This window comes from Micromesistius poutassou (assembly GCF_964030765.1).
Source record: "Micromesistius poutassou genome assembly, chromosome: 24".
NCBI classification, from domain to species: Eukaryota; Metazoa; Chordata; class Actinopteri; order Gadiformes; family Gadidae; genus Micromesistius; species Micromesistius poutassou.
The window spans coordinates 897,644-921,780 of record NC_140294.1 but is presented as its reverse complement, the minus strand read 5'-3'; the positions used below and the strand labels follow the sequence as shown (position 1 = coordinate 921,780).

Genomic DNA, 24,137 nt, shown 5'->3' with positions numbered 1-24,137 from the left:
TCATGGCTTGGCACAGCCTCCTTCTGCCTGGGCTTCCTTCTCCAGGTCTGAGTAGTAGTCCAGGGCCTTCCGCACCGGCTCCAAGATATGTTGCTAGGGAACAATGTTAAAGCCAGCCGGTGAATGATTAAAGCTGCAGTAGGTGACATTCACAAGTTGTAAAGAGAGAGAACGAAATGTCAAAAATGCCTCCCTCTCTGCTCCCTCCCTCCCTACGTTTCTTCGCGGATTGCATTTGATAACCATTTGATTGACAGGGATAATGGATTCCCTGAACCAATCAGGAAAGAGACTGAGCCGGGAGCGGTTGTAAATCGAAACGGTCTCATCCAGATTCAGGCGCGTTCAACAAGAAACCGATATTCTCACAGCGCCTTTCACTCAATAACAGCTGACAAGATGGCCGTGGCCTTCCTAAAACAATCTGATAAAAAGCAGTGTTAAACCACACTATGCCACTCAAACTAGTTAGCTGCGTAGAGGAGAGCATACATCCACAACTACTGCTAACTAACTACCACACTACGCCACTCAAACTAGTTAGCTGCGTAGAAGAGAGCATACATCCACAACTACTGCTAACTAACTACCATACTACGCCACTCAAACTTGTTAGTTGCATAGAGGAGAGCAAAAATCCACTAACTACTGCTAACTTAGTCCAACTACAAACAGTCTTTTGTGGTTTGGAGTGGAAATGTGAACCCTGAACGCCACTTTAAAACAGCCAATGAGGTGTTAGTATCCGTTAGGACCACAGCAGAGCAGAGCTCGGGCATGGAGCTAAGAGGAGCTTTTGAAGGGCGTGGCGGGGTGTACCTCCAGGCAGGGGAAGAGCTTGGTGAGCTCCGTGAAGAGAGGAAGAAGCACGAAGCGGATGAAGCCCGTCTGGGAGGAGGGCTTGGACACTTTGTCCCGGTCCATGAAGGGAGTGACCGGGAGACCCTTCAGCTTCTCCGAGTCGCTCTGGAAACAAACGTGGGAACACTGAAGCGGGGCGGTGGGGGGGGGGGTACCGCGGTTGTCCCGCAGGAAGACAGGTCGGGCGAGATGCTGTGTGTGGGAATGCCATGTGTGGGAATGCCGTGTGTGGCAATGCCATGTGTATGAATGCCGTGTGTGGGAATGCCGTGTGTGGGAATGCCGTGTGTGGCAATGCTGTGTGTGTGAAAATCAAGTCGTCGTGATTTTTTTCGATTATTCCCGCCATCAGATGTTGTCCTGATGTCCCGTCGACATGGAGACCCTATGCTCTCGGTTTTCCGGCGACCAAACCGAAAGCACATTCCGTACGACGGTCCGGACAAAGAATCCAAAGAATCCCAAAGAATCACGGGTGGCAATATTCTTTGCCACCCGTGGCAAAGAATACGTTGATAGTGGGCGGGGCCCTAGAGCTCAAACAGGGTTGGGTTTTTTTCCTTTAAAAGGGTAAAGGCCCATTCATACGAAAGACGAAATTCGTCCGTCCGTACTAAACGTTGTCTCCGGGACTACCCTTCATACCTCCGTCCGGTTTCAGCGTTGTTATGGATGTTACGCAATACAGCCTCTAGAGGGCAGCGCCTGTCATGTCGCAAATGACCGGCATCGACAATCGCAAACATGGCGTCTGTAGAGGAGATGATTTTCCTTTGTCATTCGAAATCGGCAACAAAAAAAAAGGCGCAAAAAAGTGTACGCGGCGGTGCCATGTGACACCTCTCACCAACCCGCAGATTCTCTCCTCAAAATTTCAATTAAAAAAAGCTTTATTGGCATGAGAAATATACATTTGCACTGCCAAAGCAGGTGAACAATAAAATAAAAAGGTCAGGTATATAGTATAATATAAGTATAAAACGTTAAATACGAAAAATATATATACATATCAGATATTATAGGCCTACTATTATACTACTCTCTCTCTATATTCACGAATGGTTTGGACTTCTGCCTCTACTGCCGCCTCGATCTCCCGCTGGTATCGCTCCGGTTCGGGACCGGACGAAAGCGCCCGACCGGACGAAAGCGCCGGTGTCCGTATTTAGCGTAGGGGGTGTGAACGGGTGTGGAGAGGTGTGTGGACGTGCAAAGGAGGTGTGGAGCTCACCTGGTTGAAGAACTCCTGCAGAAGGCAGTCCAGCCAGGGCTCGGCCACCGCCATGGGCCTGGCCTCGTTGGAGATGTCGCTCACCTTCACCATGATCTTCATCAGCTGAGGGACACAAGAGTCCACACGGCTCAGGGGGGGGCGGGGGGGGGCGGGGGGCCCGCACTCTCAGGACTTTAACGTCGCTAATTACCTTTGTGATTTTTTTCTGCCTGATATTGTGATTATATTGTTGTATTTTTTTATGATGGTATTATAATATGTAGTGATATATTGTGATTATAAAATAGAAAAAAGATTAAAATATTAAATATATTGTGTAATAATTCGAAAAAAAAACGAAAGCAGAATTAGTTAGTGTGTACTATTGTTCTGAATGAATTGCAACACTTTCAAGATCAGCTAAAAGCAGCAAAAAAATCTGCTTCCATTTTGATGAATATGCAAGTGATTGCACCGTCACCCTCCAAACTAATAAGCATTGTACAATAGTTGACGTGCTGCGTGTGGTTTTTGAGGAAACGATAAGTGGAATAAGGAGTCTACGTGACGACATCCTCCTCACCACTTCCTTGTGACCTTCTGTCTTGAAGTCAAACACAGGCAGCGTGGCTTTGAAATTGTTGAGTATCTCGCTGTGTCGTGCCATGTCTGTGGCTAGGATACACCTGGAGGCACACAGAACAACAGACTGAGCACTTTGTTCAATGACTAAAGCCTCGATCGGTTAAGATGACATTGGGTTTTGATTGTGGTTCATGGTTCTCGTGCACTGGGCTCTGTAGCGACGGGCCGGTCGTCAGACACATGCATGAAACCCATGAGACTCAATCAAAACACAATATCAACAACACAAAGTCAATACATAATAGTAACCACACTTAAATGAGATTGTGTAGCAGTGCAAAGTCTGTCCTTACTTGATCATTCCGGCTCGAATGTGTTTATACTGATCGCTTGTAAGACTCTTCAGGATGTTGCACTCTGGCTGTAACAGAAGAGCACTCTTTTATTTAGCATTTACACCACTGCTGTCAAAGATGGACACACAAAGTAACACAGACTTTGGAGTCTCGCCAAGACACAGCAGTCAGATAGTGTGCTACTATCGCCGTAGTAGCACCTTTATATACGTCTACGTTAAAGTCAGGATTGGCGGTGTACTCGGATTTTGGGAGTTTTGCATAGCTTTATAGTTTTAACACTTGAATAGGTGTTTCAACTATGCATTATCGGCCAAATATACTATAATAAAGGCTAATATACTGTAATATACCGTAATTAACGTAATACATCCATGAAATCAAACGGTGGCCAGTCTCTGTGGAGACTGAGAGATCGTTCGGGTTCCGATCGCACAATGCATTCACATCCGATCACGACAAAAACCCACATGCGCTCTGAGGGGATATACGCGGCGGTGTACCTTGGCCAGGAGGGCGAAGGCCACGGCACAGTGGTGGTTCTCCAGCGGCGAGATGTCGTTGTAGCGCAGCGCCAGGTCCGTCCGAGCGTTGATCTGGGAACATTCGGGGAGATATCCACCTCAATGTTTATCACGTCCGGAATAGATTAGGTTATGCCTACAACACGATGTGCACCATGTGATGAAGCCTTTCCGGTGTCCACTTCATTACGCCTGATTTTCACGCCTGATTTCATCAGATTTCATCAGCACAGACCTGGTAGACGTTGTTGTAGCCGGGGTGGTCCAGGTCGTGGCAGAGAGCCGACGTGAGCATGACAAACAGGTCGATCCTCTCCAGCTTACTCCGGATGTCCGTCAGCCAGATCAGCCCGTACATCTGCCACCACAGGAGACCTCGTTCATGTCTGTGTGTGTGCGTGCGTGCGTGCGTGTGCGTGTGTGTGCGGTGGACGGCTAGTGGCTGGTTTGATGTGAGCATGTCTGAGAGGAACCGAGGGGAACCACAAGGGGGCCGTCGGCAAGTTTTGATACCATTTGAGTAACGCAGAAGCAGTGCTGGAAGTTGTGGAAGGGGATGTTGTTGTAGTGGCGGTAGACTTCAAACAGGAAGTTCTGGAGCACGTCCACCTCGATGTGGAAGGCGGTGACGAAGTCCAGGTCGGTGTACATCACCTGCAGCAGCACCAGCATCTCGGCCTCCTCCCATTGCCTGAGGACACCAACGGCCCGACACACCTATGGTGTTAGTTTGCTGCCCCCTACAGGTTAAAACCCTGTATGACAGTTAAAACACACTCATTTTAAGGGCTTGCCTATCGTTTCCTGACATCGCAATGAGCGCCACCATTCAGGAAGTATAGGAGCATAGGAATGGTGTTGGTAGTATTGGGAGCTCACCACTATGCCGCTTTACAACCGTCAACAACTGTATAAAAATGCCTGTTGACATTTACATTTTGACACCTGCTATTTTATGCTGCATCTATAGATTAGTTATTATTATTTTTTTTTTATATTATTCTAATTACTCAGGTCAGTACTGTAGTTTATATTTATATTTATATTTTATTTATTAGGTCTCAGCTCTGTTACTTGTGTTATACTTTTTTTTTATTGCACTGTTGAAGGAGCCTAAGACACAAGAATTTCATTGCCAGCTTCCATAATTGTTGTGTACATGAGAATCTTGAATCTTGAATCTTGAATCTTGACTCTTGAATCTCTTGACTCCTCTGTCAACAAAAAAAACATGGCAAAATGGCAACCCAAAGAAATCCCACGATGCATTCTGATGTATAAGCTCAAAAGTATGAGGTTAAACAGTGCGACCCAAAACGGAGCCATCACAGGCCTCGCGGCCGGGGTCCATACGGCGATTTGTTGCGTGTCGTGCACCTGGGCAGTTCGCGCAAAACGGTCCGTACACACTGCTACGGCAAAACGCCGACTAGAGAAATGGTCGCGTATGGACTGGATGAGAGCGTCTTCTAACTGATTACAATTTACAATAATGTGCATCTAGTATTATGATTCTTAACAAACACTTAAGCTTCAGATGTTAAGAATCTCACAGTGCGTGTGTGTGTGTGCGTGCGTGCGTGCGTGCGTGTGTCTTACCAGTTGTCAAAGAGAGGGGTCTTCAGGTATTCCCTCACTTTCTCGTTAACATGCAGGGAGCTACATCAGAACACAAGTAACAAGAGGTTTGTTTATTGTCTGACATTAGTTAGGGATTCTTTCCTCCAAAACGCACAAGGCAAAATGCTATACTGGAGAAACAATGATATCTAGCAGAACAATTAATAACACATCTCAGAATATTATTGACCATATATAATTCAGGCAAAATATCTGAATAAACGTTGGGGCTATAATTTGCACAGACATTACTTCAACAACATAAATAAAAAAAGGAAATTGATATCACAATTTAAATTTAAATTACATCTATATAGCCCTTAATCACAGGTACAGTCTCAAAGGGCTTAACAGGCCGTATATTTATGACGATGATCTCATCATCATCAGCATCCAGAATTCCTGCAGAATTCCCTCAAAACAAATTCCAAATTCATTCCAAAGTATTTGTGTGAGTAGATTCCGAGGCATGGTCCTAACGTGGTTTGACCGCCCTGCATCCCACATGCCCCCCCCCCCCCTCACCTCATGTGGCGGAACGTCCGACGGACCTGGGCCTGCTCGTCCCGTGCGGCCCGGGGCGCCTGGCTGGGCCGGCGCTGGGGCCTCTCCTGCCCCTTGAAGAGACCGATCCAGCTCAGGTGCTCCACGTTCTGCCGGCGGCAGGGGGAGTCAATGAATACATCATCACTCTGCTACTGCTACTGCTAATGCTACTGCTACTGCTAATGCCACTGCTACTGCTACTGCTACTGCCACTGCTACTGCTACTGCCACTGCTACTGCCACTGCTACTGCTACTGCTACTGCCACTGCCACTGCTAATGCTACTGCTACTGTCACTGCTACTGCCACTGCCACTGCCACTGCTACTGCTACTGCCACTGCCACTGCTACTGCAACCACTACTGTTACTGCTACTGCTACTTCTAATGCTACTGCTACTGCAACCACTACTGTTACTGCTACTGCTACTGCTACTGCTACTGCCACTGCCACTGCCACTGCTACTGCTACTGCTACTGTCACTGCTACTGCAACCACTACTGTTACTGCTACTGCTACTGCTAATGCTACTGCTACTGCAACCACTACTGTTACTGCTACTGCTACTGCTAATGCTACTGCTACTGCTACCACTACTGTTGGTACTACCACTACACTGCAATATACAATATAATATTAAAATGGAGGCGACACAAATGAAACAATGTTTTAAGATAGATATGTATGTATCATAATGAACTCATTGTGCAAATTCAAATAAATCAATTAAGAAATCAATTATATTAATAATGTGTGTGTGTGTGTGTGTGTGTGTGTGTGTGTGTGTGTGTGTGTGTGTGGCCAACCTCTAGCTTCCTCTTGAAAGACTCCGCTTGGCTCTTGAGATCGCACACAATATCAGTGGTTTTCCCAGTATCTTCAAGCACCTTCGATTCCTGGTTTTCCAGCCTGGGGATTTGAAGTTGGCACTGAGGAGTTCTTTTGAGAAATGCTTGACACGGAAATGACTTGAGTTTCAGAGTGAGTTAATGTATTCACTCCTTCACTTTTTAGTACAGTCAAGTAATTTCAAGTAAGTTCAGACAATAAAAACAAGTCATTGATATATTGGAAATATATAAGAAAGGGAGAGATTATTTCATTCTGGACTGACCTGTTGTCCATGTCGCACAGGTTGGTTGGCACGGCTAAACCCGGATCTACAAGATGTACAAATCATCAATCAGTCAGATTAACTGATCATACCCCAATACATCCAGAAATACCTTCCTCTCTCAATCAATGCCCTCTGGTCAATATAGTTATCAGTGCTGCTAAACGCAATAGGTGGACAATAATATACACACAGCTATTGGCTGTTCAAAGAGAGGGGAAGGGGAAGGGGGGGGGGGGGGCTGGGAGTGAGAGACAGAGAGAAAAAGAGAAAGCGAGGGCGGGAGAAAGAATGGGAGAGAGGGTGAGGGAGAGAGAGAGAGAGAGAGAGAGAGAGAGAGAGAGAGAGCGAGACTGAGAGAGAGAGAGTGGGAGGGGCCTCACTCTGAAGATCGGACGCCACCGCCTCCAGTCTGTAGCAGGTGTTGACATCATTGGCCGTCAGGTTGGGGGAGATGTTGACCAAGTTTCCCTCGGCGTGGTACATCTTCAGGGTGTCGTGCGGGCCGGCTTCTGCCGCTGCTCGGAGCAGGTCTGGAGCAAAGACCGCGGACATCTTTATTAAGATCCACTCCACTCCCTAATAAAGTAGCCTATAATCAGGTCGCACTTTGCCTCGGAGCCTATATTACCTCGCTATGAGCTGATAACGGGGGTCGGGGAGGGCGTAAACAATAATGGATTTTAATCACGCTGTCATACGTTTTTTACTTTTAGTTCAGAGAACAAGAAAATAATGACATGAATAAATTAATATCAGTCCATAACTAAAACGCTACCTTTCAGCATCCCTTTTCAAATGTCTTCTTTATGTAATATCAAACAACCACAACATTTCATTATAAACTAGGCCTTAGGGTTAGGGTTACGCTAAAGGGTAAAAGATCTTCTTCAAATACGTTGTTTTTGGTTTTAGTTTATAATCCTTAAACCTTAAAAGCCCACCTCAACAACTCTTGCCAACAAGACTTATCGACAGCCAGCCATATAGTGGCTGACCCCACTCAGAGCAGCCCTCTAGTCTGAGGAGCTGTCAGTGCCACATGCTGGACCTTGGACAGCCTGGGGTAACAAAATAAAGAAGCCAAGCCTCCAGTGACTTGGGAAGCAAGAATTATATGACAATGCATGTCCTTCAATAGTACACGTTGTCCTGATTTTAATTAAGGATAACATGCCTATTTTACTCCAGACAATTATTCGATTCATGAATATGCTGATTGATTTTTTTTTCCCCCGAGTATTGAAAAACATTATAATACATCAGACTGGGGGCATATTGTGTTTTGAAACAAATGTGAATACAAATGTCATTTACATTTTTCAAAAATAAGTTTGAATTAAAATCCACTATATGTGGATTATAGAATGAAGCCGTCTTACCTTTGACATCTGTCGAGGAGCAATCCGTCCGGAACTCTGCATGCTCCAATCGGCCGTTCACCATGAAATAAATCACTTTTGAGGTCATCCTGAAGACAATAACCTTTGATTGTGTACACTTTTAAATGTTAGTGTATAGCACACCTGCAAGTGACCGAGAGACAATCCGTTCCCCGCATAGCTCTGACCGTCAAAGACCTGTAGAATGTTTATTTGGTGTTTCTCCAGCAGGTGTCGCTGTTCTACCAGTGTTAATCTAGTGTTTAACCACCAGTTGTCTCTATTTTACCAGTGTTTAACTGCTGTTTATCCAACAGGTGTCGCTGTTCTACCATTGTTGACCTGGTATTTCCCCACCAGTTGTCACTATTTGACCAGTGTTAAACCGTTTCCCCAGTAGGTGTCGCTATTTTGCAAGCAGTAAACCGAATCCTACGGCGTGTTGAATGGGACATGTCGGTTCATCATGGCAAATTCTTAAGTCATGTTTTTTTTGAATGACTTTTAGTCCGCAAGATGGGAAAGTTCTAAAGTCCTGAGCACAATCGCCTTTACGGTGGCGCCCCAAAAAGAAGCAACCCACTAACAACTCCCTATTACAGAGGCTAAAAAGCGGCCCGAAGTAAGGTTAATGCTGGGTTTCAGCCAGCAGCAGCAGCAGCGCCGCTGTGACTCCTACGGAACGGACCGAGCTCTGGGTTTCTGTGATCCCGAGCTGTTTATCATGCAGGCTGTGATCCCGCTTGGGAACAGTAAACCCGCCGCCGATCGCAGGTGAGACCACAACAACTAGGCTAGGTGGAAAGATAACGGCGCCTGGAAACTAAACCCAGGCATAGCCCTTTGTCGCTCAACGTGGATTGTGTTTTTTTTTTTTTTTTTAATAGCATGCCGTGGCTAGCTAACGGTAGCAACCGGGTGTTGCACTGCTAGTCCGCTAGCCTGCCGCCGCCGTTGTGTTGTGTCACCACAGGGACGCTTCTCGTGTGTGTTTATAACAGTAAACCAGACACACGGGATCCGACATCAGCCGTTCGTACGGTGGCGAGTGACGTCACAAAGCCCAGTACACATCTCGTGGGGACTTTGGCTTGATATGCAAAGACTTAAGACAGGCGGACTTCAAAGGTCGCCGCTGTCTAGTATCCCATCCATTGCGAGTTTATCGTAAACTTTGCCTGATTTATTGAATATCTGCGATTGGATCATCCTGTGGGACGGTTGACCCGTGCGACGCTGGAGGATGAGGTCCAGTGTGTCCACCAGGACCAGCGAGCAGCACGCCAGGCGGCCCGCATCGTCACCCAGTCTAGGGGGGGTCTGAAGTGTAAGCCAAGGGGGGCCCCGTGGAAGCGTTTGCCTGGGAAGGGTTTCTTGACTTTTTTTTAAAATATAGCCGACCGCGCGGATTGAAAGATCACCAACAATGGAGGTGTCGATGGATTACTGCGTGGAGCTAGTGCTGCAGAAGGACCTGGGGAAGCGGCTGCAGACGGGCCCGGATCTCACGGAGCTGCTGTTGGACCCGGAGAGGCTCCCGACCCTCGAGCAGGACCCGGCTCTGTTGGACCGGATGGTGGACGGCGTCGCCAGCTCCTGGGTCAACAACAGTCATTTCAAGGTGGGATGATGAGGTGGCTTGGTACCGTGACGGCGTAAGTGACCTGGAACTCTCCCGTGGGGCCGAGCACTTTGGATCAGAAGGTTGTTGGTTCAAAACCCCGATTGTCTGAAAACGTGCACATCTGTACTTGGATGATGGATATAATCACGTGCATTTTCTGGGCGTGGTTGGTTGCAGTACACACTATTAATATACATTATGTCTGAGTGTTATGTGTTTATGTTCATTCAACTAGGCTGATTGTTCCAGATTGTCTAATGTAAACAAACAGTAACCACAGCCACGTGTATTATTCCCTGGTATGCCAGCCTGCGTAAACCTGCGGAGCAACCTTCTAAAGTAAACATCAGGGAGAGTTCCAACTCAGATTTGACTTCCTTTTTAAACCCACTTCTTTTGATTTTGACCTCCTTTCCTTACTTTGAGTTTACCCAACAACAATGGGCAGCATTAAGTTACTGAAAGGTTACGCTGCCTTGCTTAAGGGTAGCTAGCCTCCCATCTATCACTATAAGCTTGTGCTACAGGTGGAGGGTAGGAACCACTGGACTCACACACCCACACACACTCCCCTTGGCAGGACTTGAGGTGTTTCGGACAAAGTGTCCTGTGTGAGTGTGAGACTACTCTGGAACCGATTAATTTAATCTCTCCCTCCCCCATGATACACCTCTTCAAACGTAATAGTGCGGCCATCAGGCCTTGTGGTCCTGCTAATAAAAAGCGGTTGGACTCATCACTGCATAGTAAGCGATGAGGCGTCTGAGACACTGGTAGCCAGAGGTGGAATTAAAACCCAGCTTCCAAGTTCTACAGTCCTAATGCAGTGTGTTTATGAGCTATTCAGATGGTACACACACACACACACACACACACACACACACGCGCACACATGTGTGTTAACGGCGGTCAATCAAAGCTCTTCCTGCTCCGCCACAGCCACCGGGACCCGCAATGAGGGCGCGGGGGGGTCCCCTGTGGTGGGGGCGGAGCTAGTGCCCGTGGCCTGTGTTGAGTTTCATCTGTCCCTCCTCCGCCCTCTTCCTCCCCCAAGCCCTATCTGCCACACATAGAAAATGCATCCTTCACTCACATCAGTGTCACACCCAGTCTGTCAGCAGACGAGAGAGAGAGAGAGAGAGAGAGAGAGAGAGAGAGAGAGAGAGAGAGAGAGAGAGAGAGAGAGAGAGAGAGAGAGAGAGAGAGAGAGAGAGAGAGAGAGAGAGAGAGAGAGAGAGAGAGAGAGAGAGAGAGAGAGATGCAGAAATAGGCTTAGGGAGGGTAAGGCCGAGCCTGTACGCTTATAAAAGGCTTGGATATGGTTTCATGGAGAGTGTGGTTCATGTGGGTCATGTATAGTGGATTAGTATGTGTCTTCTTCCCTGTGAGCTGCCGACATGCTCCGAGTTTGCTCAGAATCACAGGGGGAGGGGGGGGATGGAAGAGAAGAGAAACAGAACCAGGCCACATGATTTGTGGGTAACGGCACCACTGACGTTCCGCTGGCTCCGGGACAGACCTTGACATGTCCGGTCGGCGTGGAGACAGATGGTGAAGGCCGGAACGGGGCCAGGAAATCGATGACGATTTAGTGTTTGGGTGCAGCAGCCCTGCATTTACCGAGCGGCCCGTTGGGACTGCCACGCCTAAAGAGGGCTACCAGTTGAGGTGTGCCACTCCAGATCACTCCGTTTTCTTTCTTCCTGGGTGATTGCCGGAGTACTCTTTGTTCTTATGTGTGTCATAAATTATCTCAGCATTCCATGCATATAAAACGGACTTGATTTGATAATCGAGGAATCTATTGTCATTTCATTACTCTCACGCATCACATGTAACTAGAGCGGCTCGAAACGATGTGGCCATTCATGACCCACCCACAAAGCATGTGGGCAGCTGCGTTCATGTTGTTAACCGCAGCGCTGTTACCGTCGGCGGCCGACAGATGGTGCCAGTGGGCGGTTTATTTACGTTAATTTATATTGTGTATTATCTTCTTTGCGTAAGAAGTGTTCCAAAAATTGCACCATAGCCCGAACACGAGGTTCAGGTGATGCGAATGTGTCGATATGGTGTTAGCAGAGCTACTCTCACGAGACGTTCATTGAGTATCTCAAGCCACCCCAAGACAAGGAAAGTGAGCATGGTACGGCCGAACAGGGGTACTCTAAGTTGCGTCATGTAATGTGACTCATGGTTGCATTCATTGTTAACTTTGAAACAATGCCAGAAAAGAACGGTATTTGCGTGTTCAAATGTCATGAAGTGAAACCCGCATTTTGTTCAGTAATGGGATAAAGGGAGCTGAAAGAACCGGCTGTGTGTCAATTACCCAGAATCCTTTGCAGGCAGACCGCTTTCAATGCTGTCACTACAGATTTCAAAATAAATGCAGGGCAAACGGTTTTGCAGCTTTATGCTGTTTAACCATCACTTGTATACATATACTCATGTAATAATCTCATTCCCTTGCGTAATGTGTTTTTTCTTTTTATAATTTAGGTGGTTTTATTTGGAATGGACATTCTATCAGCCCTGGTAACAAGACTACAGGAGAGATTTAGAAATCAGGTTGGAACAGGTATGAATCCAAATATAGTAATCCTTACTATTTGTTTTTTATGTATTTAAAAAATAAAAAGGGTGCTCATGACCATGTATACATTGGCTTACATATGTATATAGTATGTATACAACTAAATATATTTCATTACCAAAATTAAATTTGTGTTACTATGCAATATTATTTATTGGACATTGTCACAAAGCTTGGATCAGTTCAAGCTCTAATTCAACAACTTATATCTACCATGAGGTACATCAGAACAGATGAAGTGCCTGAATAGAGAGTTTTATTAAGTATAAGCTTAATGATATTGGTTGATCTGCAATTCATTAATATTTTCTCATGTCATATATCATATATTCTTCATCATTTTAAGATGAAAATAAAATAAAAATAATGCACATTTTTAACTCTTCTTCCGCGCTTCAACAAACAATTGTTTGTCGCCGCCAACTGGAAAGCTACCAGACGTAGCGCTGATGTAGAGGTTAAAGTAAACGTTAAAGTGTTAAAATACCTGCAGGCAACCGCTGACCTACACTTCTAATTGTGTCTGTCCGTCCTGTCTGTCCTGTCTTTCCTGTCTGGCCTTCCATCCGTCCATCTGTCTGTCGGTCTGTCTGTCTGGCCTTCCATCCATCAATCTGTCCGTCTGTCTGTCTGTCTGTCTGTCTGTCTCAGTGTTGCCCAGCCTGATGGATCGGCTGGGCGATGCTAAGGACCCAGTGCGGGACCAGGACCAGGCCCTGCTGCTGAAGATCATGGACCAGGCCGCAAATCCACAGGTAGCAGACGCACACACACCCACACACACACCCACACACACCCACAGATGCACACACTCATTCACTCTCACACACTGTGTATACTTTTCAGGCAATGCGCACGCACGCACACACACACACGCACATGCACGCACACACGTTCGTGGTGTAACTCCGCCCTTGTGCTTGGGTTTTCAGTACGTGTGGGAGCGCATGCTGGGCGGATTCAAGCACAAGAACACCAGGACCCGGGAGGGACTGTGCCAGTGTCTCATCGCCACCCTCAACGTGTGAGTCTGTCTGTCGGGGCCCGCCCCACCGCCGCCGCCGAGGCGCTAAGCCTTCTGGGAGCCGGCAGTGCATCAGAATGCATCATGGGATTTCTCAGTTGCTGATACCGATACTGAAACCAAAGTAAAGGTTATGATACCGTAGCTATGCTAATGAAATGAATTTCTATAGTGGACAATCTATACCATATTGTTTTTAAACCTTTTTCAGACTCTTTTTTTCTAAGAGCGTCTACTTTTTTTCTTCGTCAGGTTCACTTCCATTTTGGAAGTATAGTAGCAAAGGAATGTCATTGGTGGTAATGGTGTTTTCGGTCATTGTTTAGAAATTAACCGTGAAATGTCCTTGGGGAGTGTTTTGAAACTGCCACAGCGTTGCTCATGCGGGACGTAACGGAACAAGGTTTCCATTAGCCTCAGGTCGTGACAAAATTAAAAGAAAAAAAAGAATCCCATGATGCACTCTGGTGTACAAGGCCCTGTAGCAGTGGATTTATACAGTGGCCAGTCTAAACCGTGTTGTTTTTTTTATCCTTTTTCGGACTCTTTTTCTAAGAGCCTCTGTCTCCAGACATGGTGTTTTAGCTCCTACTTTTTCTTCTTCAGATTTGGATCTCAGAGCCTGACGCTCAGCAAGATAGTCCCTCACATCTGTAACCTCCTTGGGGACCCCACGAGTCAGGTACGTACGCCTGGAACCTAAGTATACTGTAGATGTACTGTTTATGTAAAGTTTAGTTTAGTTCATGGGGCTACTCTTTCTATGGAAGGTAAGTCTAAGCCCTGGTACGTGAACCGTGGTTAGTGTGATGAGAGGCACCTGTTTTTGTCCTACGACGGCATGTAGTGGACTGCTATGAGAACCCAACATCAAAGGTGATCCGTTAGCACCACCCACTGGTGAAACAGTGGCACTGCAGCTGCGATTGGCTTTGACTCCTTATGAACCACGAACACAGCCCCGATTGTGCATCAGCTGACTTCAACTGCTATAGAAACACAATGTTTCATTTTAAGCGCTTTTCATGGTACACAAAGACACTTCCCATACAATTTGAAGACAAATACTTATACCAAATACATGCAAAAGTAGATGTTTGGATGCAGCCGCTTGTTGTTGGGGAAATAAGCAAAAAATAAGGCTATTTCTTTATATTTTTTAAGAGGGTTTCTGGCTAATTAGGCGGGCTAGCTCACCGCGGGCTAGCTGTTGAGCTGTCAGGAGTAAGATGGTGTCGGGGCCTGTTGTCCTGTGATAAGCTGCAGCACTCTGTCCTCACCGGAACAAGGCTTCCTCCAGAACAACAGGAAGTCTAGCACACCCACACTTCCTTTGTGGAATCGGCTAGCTGACCAACAGACACACACACACAGACAGACGGACGGACGGACAGACAGACAGACAGACAGACAGATACAGGCACACTCACACTTATACAGGCACACGCACGTGCATATAAAAACATACATGTCCATACACATACATACACACACATCCGTAAACACACATACACATGCACACACATACACATACATACACGTGCATGCACACACATGCACATGCTCATGCACACACATACACATACATACGCATGCATGCACATGCATACATGCACACACACAGGCACACCCCAATGCTGACTCACGTAAACTACTTAGCAGGAAGTGGACATTGTCTCTGGCTGATAAATTGCTGGTTGCACTGTTCAGTCAGGTGATTATATGACCCACGGCAACTGCTTGTTGCAGCAGTATACAAGAGTTGTGTTTAGTGCCACAGAGGACTGGCGTCTGATTAATTAAATACAATGATTTCGTTTACATTTTCACAGGTATAGGTCGTGCCTTCCAAGTTGTCATTTCGTGACAACTTGGATCAGTTTTCAAACTGATCAATTACCCATTGGTATCCTCAATAGTAGCCTGGATCAATTATTCATTATGAGCATTCATACAAAGAATGACAAATGCATTATCTTGTTTACGTGCTTTCATCTGCACAATTAAAATTTACTGAGATGATGATGAAACAGGACAGATGAGATATACAGGACAGAGATGAGCTATACAGGACAGAGATGAGATATACAGGACAGAGATGAGATGAAACAGGACAGAGATGAGATATACAGGACAGAGATGAGATATACAGGACAGAGATGAGATGAAACAGGACAGAGATGAGATATACAGGACAGAGATGAGCTATACAGGACAGAGATGAGATGAAACAGGACAGAGATGAGATATACAGGACAGAGATGAGCTATACAGGACAGAGATGAGCTATACAGGACAGAGATGAGATGAAACAGGACAGAGATGAGATATACAGGACAGAGATGAGATGAAACAGGACAGAGATGAGATATACAGGACAGAGATGAGATGAAACAGGACAGAGATGAGCTATACAGGACAGTATAGTTGGCATAGTTGTATCTGGTTTAACATCTAGACCGTCCGTTGATTCTCTCTCTCTCTCTCTCTCTCTCTCTCTCTCTCTCTCTCGCCCTCTCTCGCCCTCTCTCGCCCTCTCTCCGGCCCAGGTGCGTGACGGTGCCATGAACTGCCTGGTGGAGATCTACCGCCACGTGGGGGAGCGCGTGCGGATGGACCTGGGGAAGAAGGGCCTGCCTCAGTCACGGTGAGCCACAGGACCAGGAAGCAGTTTGGCTGCCCAAATAAGGGCAGGCAGTGCTGTCTTCTGGGAACAAAGTAAAAAAAACAAAAAAAAACGTTTTTTGAAGTATAAAAACCTCACAGTCATGCCTCATGATGTGTCATTTTATATAGAACGGAGGCGGGAGTTTTTTTTTGGACGATCTGCTCGATTGGAAAGGGGGGGGGGGCGGCGATGTATTTTGGGATGATGGTGTGATGTTCTGATGGCCTCTTTATCTCACACACACGCACGCACACACGCACGCACGCACGCACTCACGCACGCACGCACGCACACACACACACGCACACGCACACACACCTTTTTCATTTCCGTTCGGTTCCGTTGTGCCTCGTCGCCTGTCGCTACGCGGCTGTCCGTCCGTCATCCAGACGCCTGCCTGTCCGATCCTTCCCGAGTGACTGACTGACTCTGTTTGCCGTCTTGCCGGCTGCTCTTCCTCCCCAGGTTGAACGTCATCTTCGGCAAATTTGACGAGGTGCAGCGATCGGGCAACATGGTCCTCTCGCCCCTGTCCGGTGAGTCCTCAGCAGACCCTGCTGTGTGTGTGTGTGTGTGTGTGTGTGTGTGTGTGTGTGTGTGTGTGTGTGTGTGTGTGTGTGTGTGTGTGTGTGTGTGTGTGTGTGTGTGTGTGTGTGTGTGTGTGTGTGTGTGTGTGTGTTGAGCGCGCGCACACACACAACCAAACAGGTTGAGCACTGACCACCCGTTTTGTTGGCACTTTCCCCCCTCTGTTGCGTTTTCCAAATGGGAGTGTTTGCATTTCATTGGTTGGCCGATTTCGGTCATTTCGGCCCCAACCTGTGTAGACAGACGGGCCTACCTGTCGCTCTACCGTACGTACCCGGGTGTACCTGCGTGCATTCTGCCCCTTGCACTCATATTGCATGACCGGGGTCTCCCACCATGCTAGTGAGCTAGTCGTGTGTTTGGGGGGAGGGGCTTTGCAGGGAGGCCTGGAGGGAGGCCTGCAGGAAGGGGTGGGAATTTCTTCAGTTGTATACTTTTAAAACTCTACTCTGGTTGGTTCTCCTCCGAATGACCTACCCTATCTTTTAAGCAGAAGAGCAAGTTTGGTGGGACGGTGGGGGGGGGGGCGCGTTATTATGGTAGAAGTTGTTGAGTTAGAGCTGGAACTGACCCAAGCTTTGTGACAATGTCCGATAAAAAGGCCAGAACAAACGGTTAGCTGAAGGCGGTGATAAAGAGGTGTGCTTTAAGGCTTTGATTTGAAGGCAGTTAGGGAGTCAGCCTCCCGGACTGTCTGGGAATGGGGGAACGGAGGAAACATTTCCCTCCCCTGACGATGTTAAATGAACAGGAAGGACTCAAACATGCGGAATAAGCCATTTTCCAGGCCCCCAATACTGTAATCTTGCAGAGCAAAGAAAGAGCTCGCTGCAATGGGAGCTGACCCATGTGCGTACAGTCTTTTAAAGGAGTCGATAAATGGATCCCACCCAGAACTGTATCTACTCTATCCGTCCAGTTAAACGGATAGCAAGGGTGCCACGCATCTGCACCTCTGTCCCACAGAGATGCACGCTTCCACGTTGTGTTTCATACGCACACACACACACACACACACACACACAATGTATAACGTTGACTTCTTCTGGCTGAAGCAGACACCCAATCGGAGCAACGGCATCCGTGGTGGAGGCTAAGCGAAATAAACCGCGCCGGTCTGGTTATTTGAACGTTATTTAAATGTAGGACATTAGGACGGGCAAAACATCTGCTCACAAAGTGCCGTGAGGTTCGTCAGGGCCGGCAGCCCCCCCCCCCCCCCCGGAGAGCGCCATTAGACGGACGGTTAGCCCCGTCGCCGTGGTAACGGGCCACCTGTAGCCTTTTCAAAGGGGGGTTGTCGTGCGTCAATGCCGCGGTGACTGACAGCTCGGTGAATGTCACCCAAGCAGGGCGCCGGAAAGTGTTTTAGGGAGGGAGGGAGGGAGGGAGGGAGGGAGGGAGATGGAATTAAACGACAGAAAGGATTGATCTTCCAGTCTAGGACTGCCAATCGGGGCAGTTTGAAGTTGAAAGAGTTCAACCGAGCACAGTTCAAAGATATAGAAAGAGGAATAGAGAGCGGGAGGGAGGGAGGGAGGGAGGGAGGGAGGGAGAGAGGGAGGGGAGGGATTAGTTATCATCCTGGACTTGAGTTGATAGAAAACCCTTAACCGTCTTACTTTGCAATTGCTGTGCTCTTATTTTGGAGGAGAGTTGTCAGCTGTCGTCTGTGCAGTCACAAGACTGTGTGTGTTTCTGTGTGTGGTAGTGTGTGTGTGTGTGTCAGTGCATTAGCAGTAAAACGGTGATGGGACACTCCCCCGTCCTCTTGCCCTCAGCTGTGTATGCGTCTGTGTGTCTCTGTGTGTGTGTGTGTGTGTGTGTGTAAGGAGGGGGGGGTGCAGGCTGTCAACAGCTAGTGCACACAGGGTAGTGTGCGCTCCTCTCTCGCTCCTTCCTGATCGACCGGAAAGTCGACACTGGTCTCCTCTTTCTAGGACATCGCTCCTCGGTTGAGTCGCACGGGATTAAAACACCTTCAGGTAAAACGCGTATCGTATTCCTACCCACCGTTGATGCCGGCCTGATTTACAGGCGGCTGCAAACGCGTCGACGCGAGGCGCGTGTTCAGTTTGTCAGGACGTCGTTAATAGCGCTTCTCTGAGTCGGTCTCAGCCGGTGCTTTATTTGAAAGCATTACTCTGTATTCACGAGCGACTTCAACCCTGTGCACCGTTCATCGTTGCAGCCGGAGCGTCTGCAGCTGAGCCAGGTACCCCGTCCCGTTTACTCATGTTACCCTGCGCGTCCCGCCGACTGACTGACTCACCGGTTCTCTCCGTCGACCGTAGGCGGCCCTACTTTTACACAAACAAAAGAAGAGGAAAAGTTGTGTGGCGTCGTTTTTTTTTAAGGGTGCTAATCTGTTGTTCTTCGTCACACGACCCAAGCGGATCCTTTTTCGCTTCTCTTGGCATGTACGTCAACGACACTACAGTGTAGAGACCACTTTATTGGTAGCACTGCAAGCCTGCACTGTTAAACCAGTACCCACACCAGGTTCAGGTGGACTAGTGTGGGTGCACCTCCTTTGCCACATTAGTCTTTACGGCGACGTGATCCAGAGTCGGGTGTATTGCCAAAGAGATCCACAGCATGGAATGACTTTGGCTCATTCTTCAAAGAAAAAGACACAAATATGAATTGCACATGAGGCGGAAGACATACAGGTATTGAAGTAATGTTGTGTTATGCTCTCTAGACTTGTACTGGCGGTCTCTAGGGGGCGGTAGGGGGGCCTTCTCCACTTTTGAGGTTTGATATTTGCACGGGTGATTGCTCGCCTGGCACGTGTCCAGCACGATTTGAAAATGAAAACATTGGATAAATGCACCACCCACCATGGGATGCATTGGAGCAATGGTGTACAGCAGTTGCACGCTGGTGTTGTGTGGTGCATTATGGGTATGAGGTAATGCCGTATGTAGGGAACCAGATTTGTATACTGTGCATTTTGAGCAGCGCTGCTAAATATTGATGCCCCATATAGTGCCGTATGCGATCTCACTCGCTATGACAGGTGAGGGAGGTTTTTTGAAGCGCACTTGAACTGATGATGAAAATGGGTTAGAACATATGAATAAAAACGAAATGATTCATCGTAAAATACTTCGTTGTTGACTCGTGTCAAACTAAAGGCTCGTGGGTCAAACCGAAAAATGTGTCCAGATATTTTCTTGCCGTCTTCTCTGCAAGTTAGGAAGTGCTCGATGAAAAATGAATCTGGACTTGACATGAAGAGTTCACTGGGGCTCTTCTGCCCGTGTGACGCAGGTACCACATGACCTGCCGGGAGCTTATTGTCTGTGTTGGAAACCCATCGCTCTCTTTTCCTCCTGAAAGTCGCCATTTCATTCGCTTTCCCGAAAGAGAGACTCTCAATGGTTGCCTATGATTCTCGAGACTTAATCGGGTGTCTCTGTTCAAAAGGGGTGTGTGTGTGTGTGTGTCTGTTTGGTGTGTGTGTTCAAAAGGGGGATGTGTGTATGTCTGTGTCTGTGCAGATGAGAGAGAGAGAGAGTGAGAGAGAGCGAGAGAGAGAGGCTTTCAGCATCATGCAACGACCGGAGAAATAGCACCTGGGGAAACAGTCTGTCCTCTGTCTGTCTGTGTGTGTGTCTGTTTGCTTGTCCGCCCCGGCTGGCTGGCTGTCTGGCCGTCTGCCTATCCCTCCGCCGGCATGCCGAGGAAGCTGGCGAGAGACGAGCAACCGTTCGGTTGTTCCGTTTTCCAACAAGAAACAATCGACACACTACTTCATTTAGAGCCCGGCGCGTGCACACAGACGATTTGAACCCACCGACGCTATCGTCACGACAACACGGCGGCTGAATTCAGGCCCGATACCTGTCCTTCGTGCTCTCCCCCTCCGGGCTCCAGGACTAGGGTTACCCCCCCCCACCCCCTGCCTCCCTGGTGAATAATGCAGGGCAGCGGTGGCAGTGAGCCCTCACGGTCCCCTGACCCCCCCCCCCCCCCCCCCGGGGCCAGGGGAACGGCTCTCATCACCCACAGGGGAGAGCAGCGAGAGGAATGTTTTTAACAGATGATGAATGCATCGATTCCAGCTATGGTTCCCGACGTGGGACAGGGGGGAACGACGTGGTGGAGGAGGGTGCGCTCGACGCGGCGCGGGTCACAGTCGGGCCCCCGCTGACGAGGCTGTGGGTGGAATGTACCGTGGGAGGGAGCGTGGATCATATCAAACCCAAAATACGAAGCGTCTGGGTACTGCCGAGCCGTTTTACGTGAACGTAAAAGGCACTTTGTTACCGGCCGTTCCGTTAAACACAAGCACGTCGCCTTTTTTCCCCCCCAACAAGCGGATTCTTCCTCAGCAGGAACCGTGCACCGCACCGGGCTAGCTGGAGAGCTTCCAGAGCTAACCAGCTAACAAAGCTACCAAAACAAACGGGGTGGTGCCAAGTATGACATGATCGCCCGGCCAGCGACCGTGGCGTCACGCGGCCGCTGGTGAGGTTAGCGTTGGGTGAAATGCGAGTGTGGCGTTTAGCCAGGGGAGGGGTTTGTCCGCCCTAACTGGTTCGTATTGTTCCCAGGGGAGTGTGCTCTGAAATGCCCGGCTGAATACCTCCGCTGTCCCCCATGAATGTAGCGTCCCTCCTCGGGTTACGCGCAGCTACGCACGCACGCACGTACACGCGCGCACGCACACTTCAATGTACAACACCCAAAAGATGGCGAATTTGAATAATGCAGTTATCGTTTGTTATTATTGAATGGTTATTGATTATTACTGAAAAGAAATCATCATGTTTCTGATTGGGAAAAAGGACTAGACGTTCGTAAATTACAAGCTTGGCTATATGATATGAACTTGATTTCGTCCCAGACATGAGAAATTCACTTGTTACAGCAGCCCTTGGAATGTGATATATTCTTCCCTCGGTACGTCGTAACAGTTGAGACTATACAGTGCATGCTCACTGCCATCACACCGTGTCCTCATCGCGACGTGTAATCTGTTACTCTTGTGGCGTCGCCCAGTTTTTTTTACCAGCACCTGGCATTTCTTTCTATGCAACACTTTTAAAGGCCAACCGCTTTTATTTTGGCACGCCAGCCGAGGCAGCGCCAGCTCCCACGTCAGCCCTCCTCTCCTCTGGGCTTTTGTGTTCCCTCCTTTAGCCCAAAGCTGGCTGTGTGTAACCATAGACGCCTCTGGGGCTGAATGAGTGCTAATGAATGCTATCGGGGCCTAGCCTAGCCCCCCTCCCTCCCTCCCTCCCTCCCTCCCTGCCGCTGTTGTCCAGGTCCGGATTGTTCTGGTCTGCAGGTGGTTCTCCCCCCCGCCCCCCACCCCCCACCCCGCTCGCCCCCCCCCCCCCCCCCCGCCATGCCCTGATTGGCTGGTTGAACCGTGGGATGGGAACAGACCCCTATCCACAGAGGTGTCCTTGTAGGACCAGCACAGGTGCCCCTCATTACCCTCATTATGGCTCTGTGTGTTTGTAATTCTGCCTTTACGTTGGTATGCAAAGGATGATCCGTTCCATTTGTGGAACTGGAAATGACGAGTGCGTTGTTGTGTTCGAGTGCTTTTGTCGTCGTAGTGTAACTGAAACGCGGCGGACCCACGGATCCTAACCCCCGTTACTGTTGAAAAGGTCAAAGGTCATCTCACCTCGGCAGCTCGGCAGGGTCAAAATGTTCGACGAGCTCTCCAGTGGAAGTGACGGGGGCGGGGGGGGGGGTATTCATGTGCAATTTTCACGTCGGCTTTTGGTGTGTACCATCAATTCCATAGCACGCGAAGGCACCGTTACACCAGGGCACCGGTCGCACGCTAAGCTAGTGAAGCTACGTCCGCTAGCCCTGGGACGTACCAGGGTGGGAGCCGTAACCAGTGTTTATGTGTCCTGGGTTGCGCCCGGGTTTTCGAGGTATTCGTGGTTGGCTGTCGTCGCTGTTGCAGACGGTTGTTGTTGTTGTTGATGTTGTTCGTCAGTCATCAGTCTCGACTGGTTGGTATTTGCATATCTGGTTTGAAATCTCGGCCGTTAACTGCTGTTCTGCAACTTTGTCTCTTGCCGTCTCGCTTGCTCGCTCCTCTCTCTCTCTCCCTCTCTGTCTGTCTGTCTGTCTGACTGTTTCTCTCTCTCTGTTTCTCTGTCTGTCTGTCTGTTTCTCTCTCTCTCTCTCTCTCTGTGTCTGTTTCTCTCTCTCTCTGTCTGTTTCTGTGTGTGTGTGTGTGTGTGTGTGTGTGTCTGACTGTTTCTCTCTCTCTGTTTCTGTGTCTGTCTGTCTGTCTCTCTCTCTCTCTCTCTCTCTCTCTCTCTCGCTCTCTCTCTCTCTCTCTCTCTCTGTGTCTGTTTCTCTCTCTGTCTGTTTCTGTGTGTGTGTCTGACTGTTTCTCAGTTTCTGTTTCTGTGTCTCTCTCTCTCTCTCTCTGTCTTCTGTCTTCTGTCTGTTTCTGTGTGTGTGCGCGCGCGTGTGTGTGTGTGTGTGTGTGTGCGTGCGTTCACGGCCCAGTCACCCTGGCGGTGGTGAGCCGTTGCATTCCGGGGCTCCGGCGCGTCACCGTTGTGAGACGTGAGCCCGGAGGACAACCTGTCAGACTGCATCAGGCCACCGTTCTGCTGAGGGCTGTTGGGGAACAGGTGGTGAACCTGCAGGATTCACATCCAACTATAACACTACCCCCCACCCACCCTTAGCCCCCGAGTGCTTCTTCCAGCTCATTATGCCTGGGATTTAAACCTTAGAGTCTTTCGGTACGGGGAGTGAAATCACCTGGCATTCATCTGAACCAATCAGCATGAGCGGTTGCATAACCTGTTTGATGTGTCTACTTTCTCTGGAACTCCCTGTGGGTGGATTTTGGAGGCTTTCGGGGGCACGGCTGTGGTTCCGTGCCAGCGGAGCCCCCTCTGGTGGTCGGGAGAAGGCATTGCATCTCTTACTTACCCTGAGGCTATGTTGGAATTGGCCCACTTGTTCCCTCATTCCCTCATCACATAGGGAACACTAGGTAGAGGACTACTTAGGCAACAAGTAATGTGTCACTGTCTCGTAAATCTGTGTGACGGCTCATTGGCCGAATAAACTCGTAAAGGTCCATCCTCTGTTGGATGAATCCCATCGCGCCGTTGCATCGTGGGGATGTAGTGTTGAAATAAGTGTGCGTTCGCTGTACTCTTCGTCTGCTGTGTGCTTATAAGTATGGAGTCGTGCACTTTATATCGGGAAACCAGATATGGTCGCTCACATTTCAGACAACACTACAAAATGGTGGCGCCTCTCTGGGAACAGAATCCTGATGTTTTGGTCACATGGTTGTGTTCGTTTGACTTGTGGGTCAGATTCCACACCAATACATTTGGAAACAATTGTTGACCCTGTGGGGAGGTTTTCCGAGTTGGCCGAAATGATCGCCGGCATTGTTGCTGGTTTCTGTGTGGGAGCAATGCCTT

The 24,137-nt window shown here is 48.5% G+C and overlaps 2 protein-coding genes and 1 non-coding gene across 3 annotated transcripts in view; 1 reads left to right on the top strand and 2 right to left on the bottom strand.

Moving 5' to 3' along the window:
• Nucleotides 1-8,289, bottom strand: LOC311369491 (high affinity cGMP-specific 3',5'-cyclic phosphodiesterase 9A-like; the record flags this gene model as incomplete). Its single annotated transcript, XM_084487657.1, has 14 exons — nt 1-93; nt 820-966; nt 2,093-2,197; nt 2,658-2,760; nt 3,013-3,080; nt 3,519-3,611; nt 3,775-3,897; nt 4,053-4,230; nt 5,139-5,198; nt 5,685-5,812; nt 6,512-6,614; nt 6,820-6,865; nt 7,203-7,352; nt 8,202-8,289. 14 exons carry the CDS (start codon nt 8,287-8,289, stop codon nt 1-3), a joined length of 1,485 nt encoding a protein of 494 aa, XP_084343783.1.
• A 389-nt stretch (nt 8,290-8,678) lies between these two features.
• The window catches only part of LOC311369718 (CLIP-associating protein 1-B-like), a 47,885-nt gene continuing 32,426 nt past the window's right edge, over nt 8,679-24,137 (top strand). The window contains 7 exon segments of the mRNA XM_084487933.1: nt 8,679-9,822; nt 12,328-12,406; nt 13,073-13,176; nt 13,354-13,445; nt 14,052-14,127; nt 15,995-16,092; nt 16,579-16,649. Coding sequence (XP_084344059.1) covers nt 9,628-9,822; nt 12,328-12,406; nt 13,073-13,176; nt 13,354-13,445; nt 14,052-14,127; nt 15,995-16,092; nt 16,579-16,649 — 715 coding nt within the window. The 5' untranslated portion in view covers nt 8,679-9,627.
• On the bottom strand, nt 11,836-11,964 carry LOC311369993 (U4atac minor spliceosomal RNA). Its single transcript, XR_014640322.1, has one exon. It is a non-coding gene; the product is annotated as a U4atac minor spliceosomal RNA (small nuclear RNA).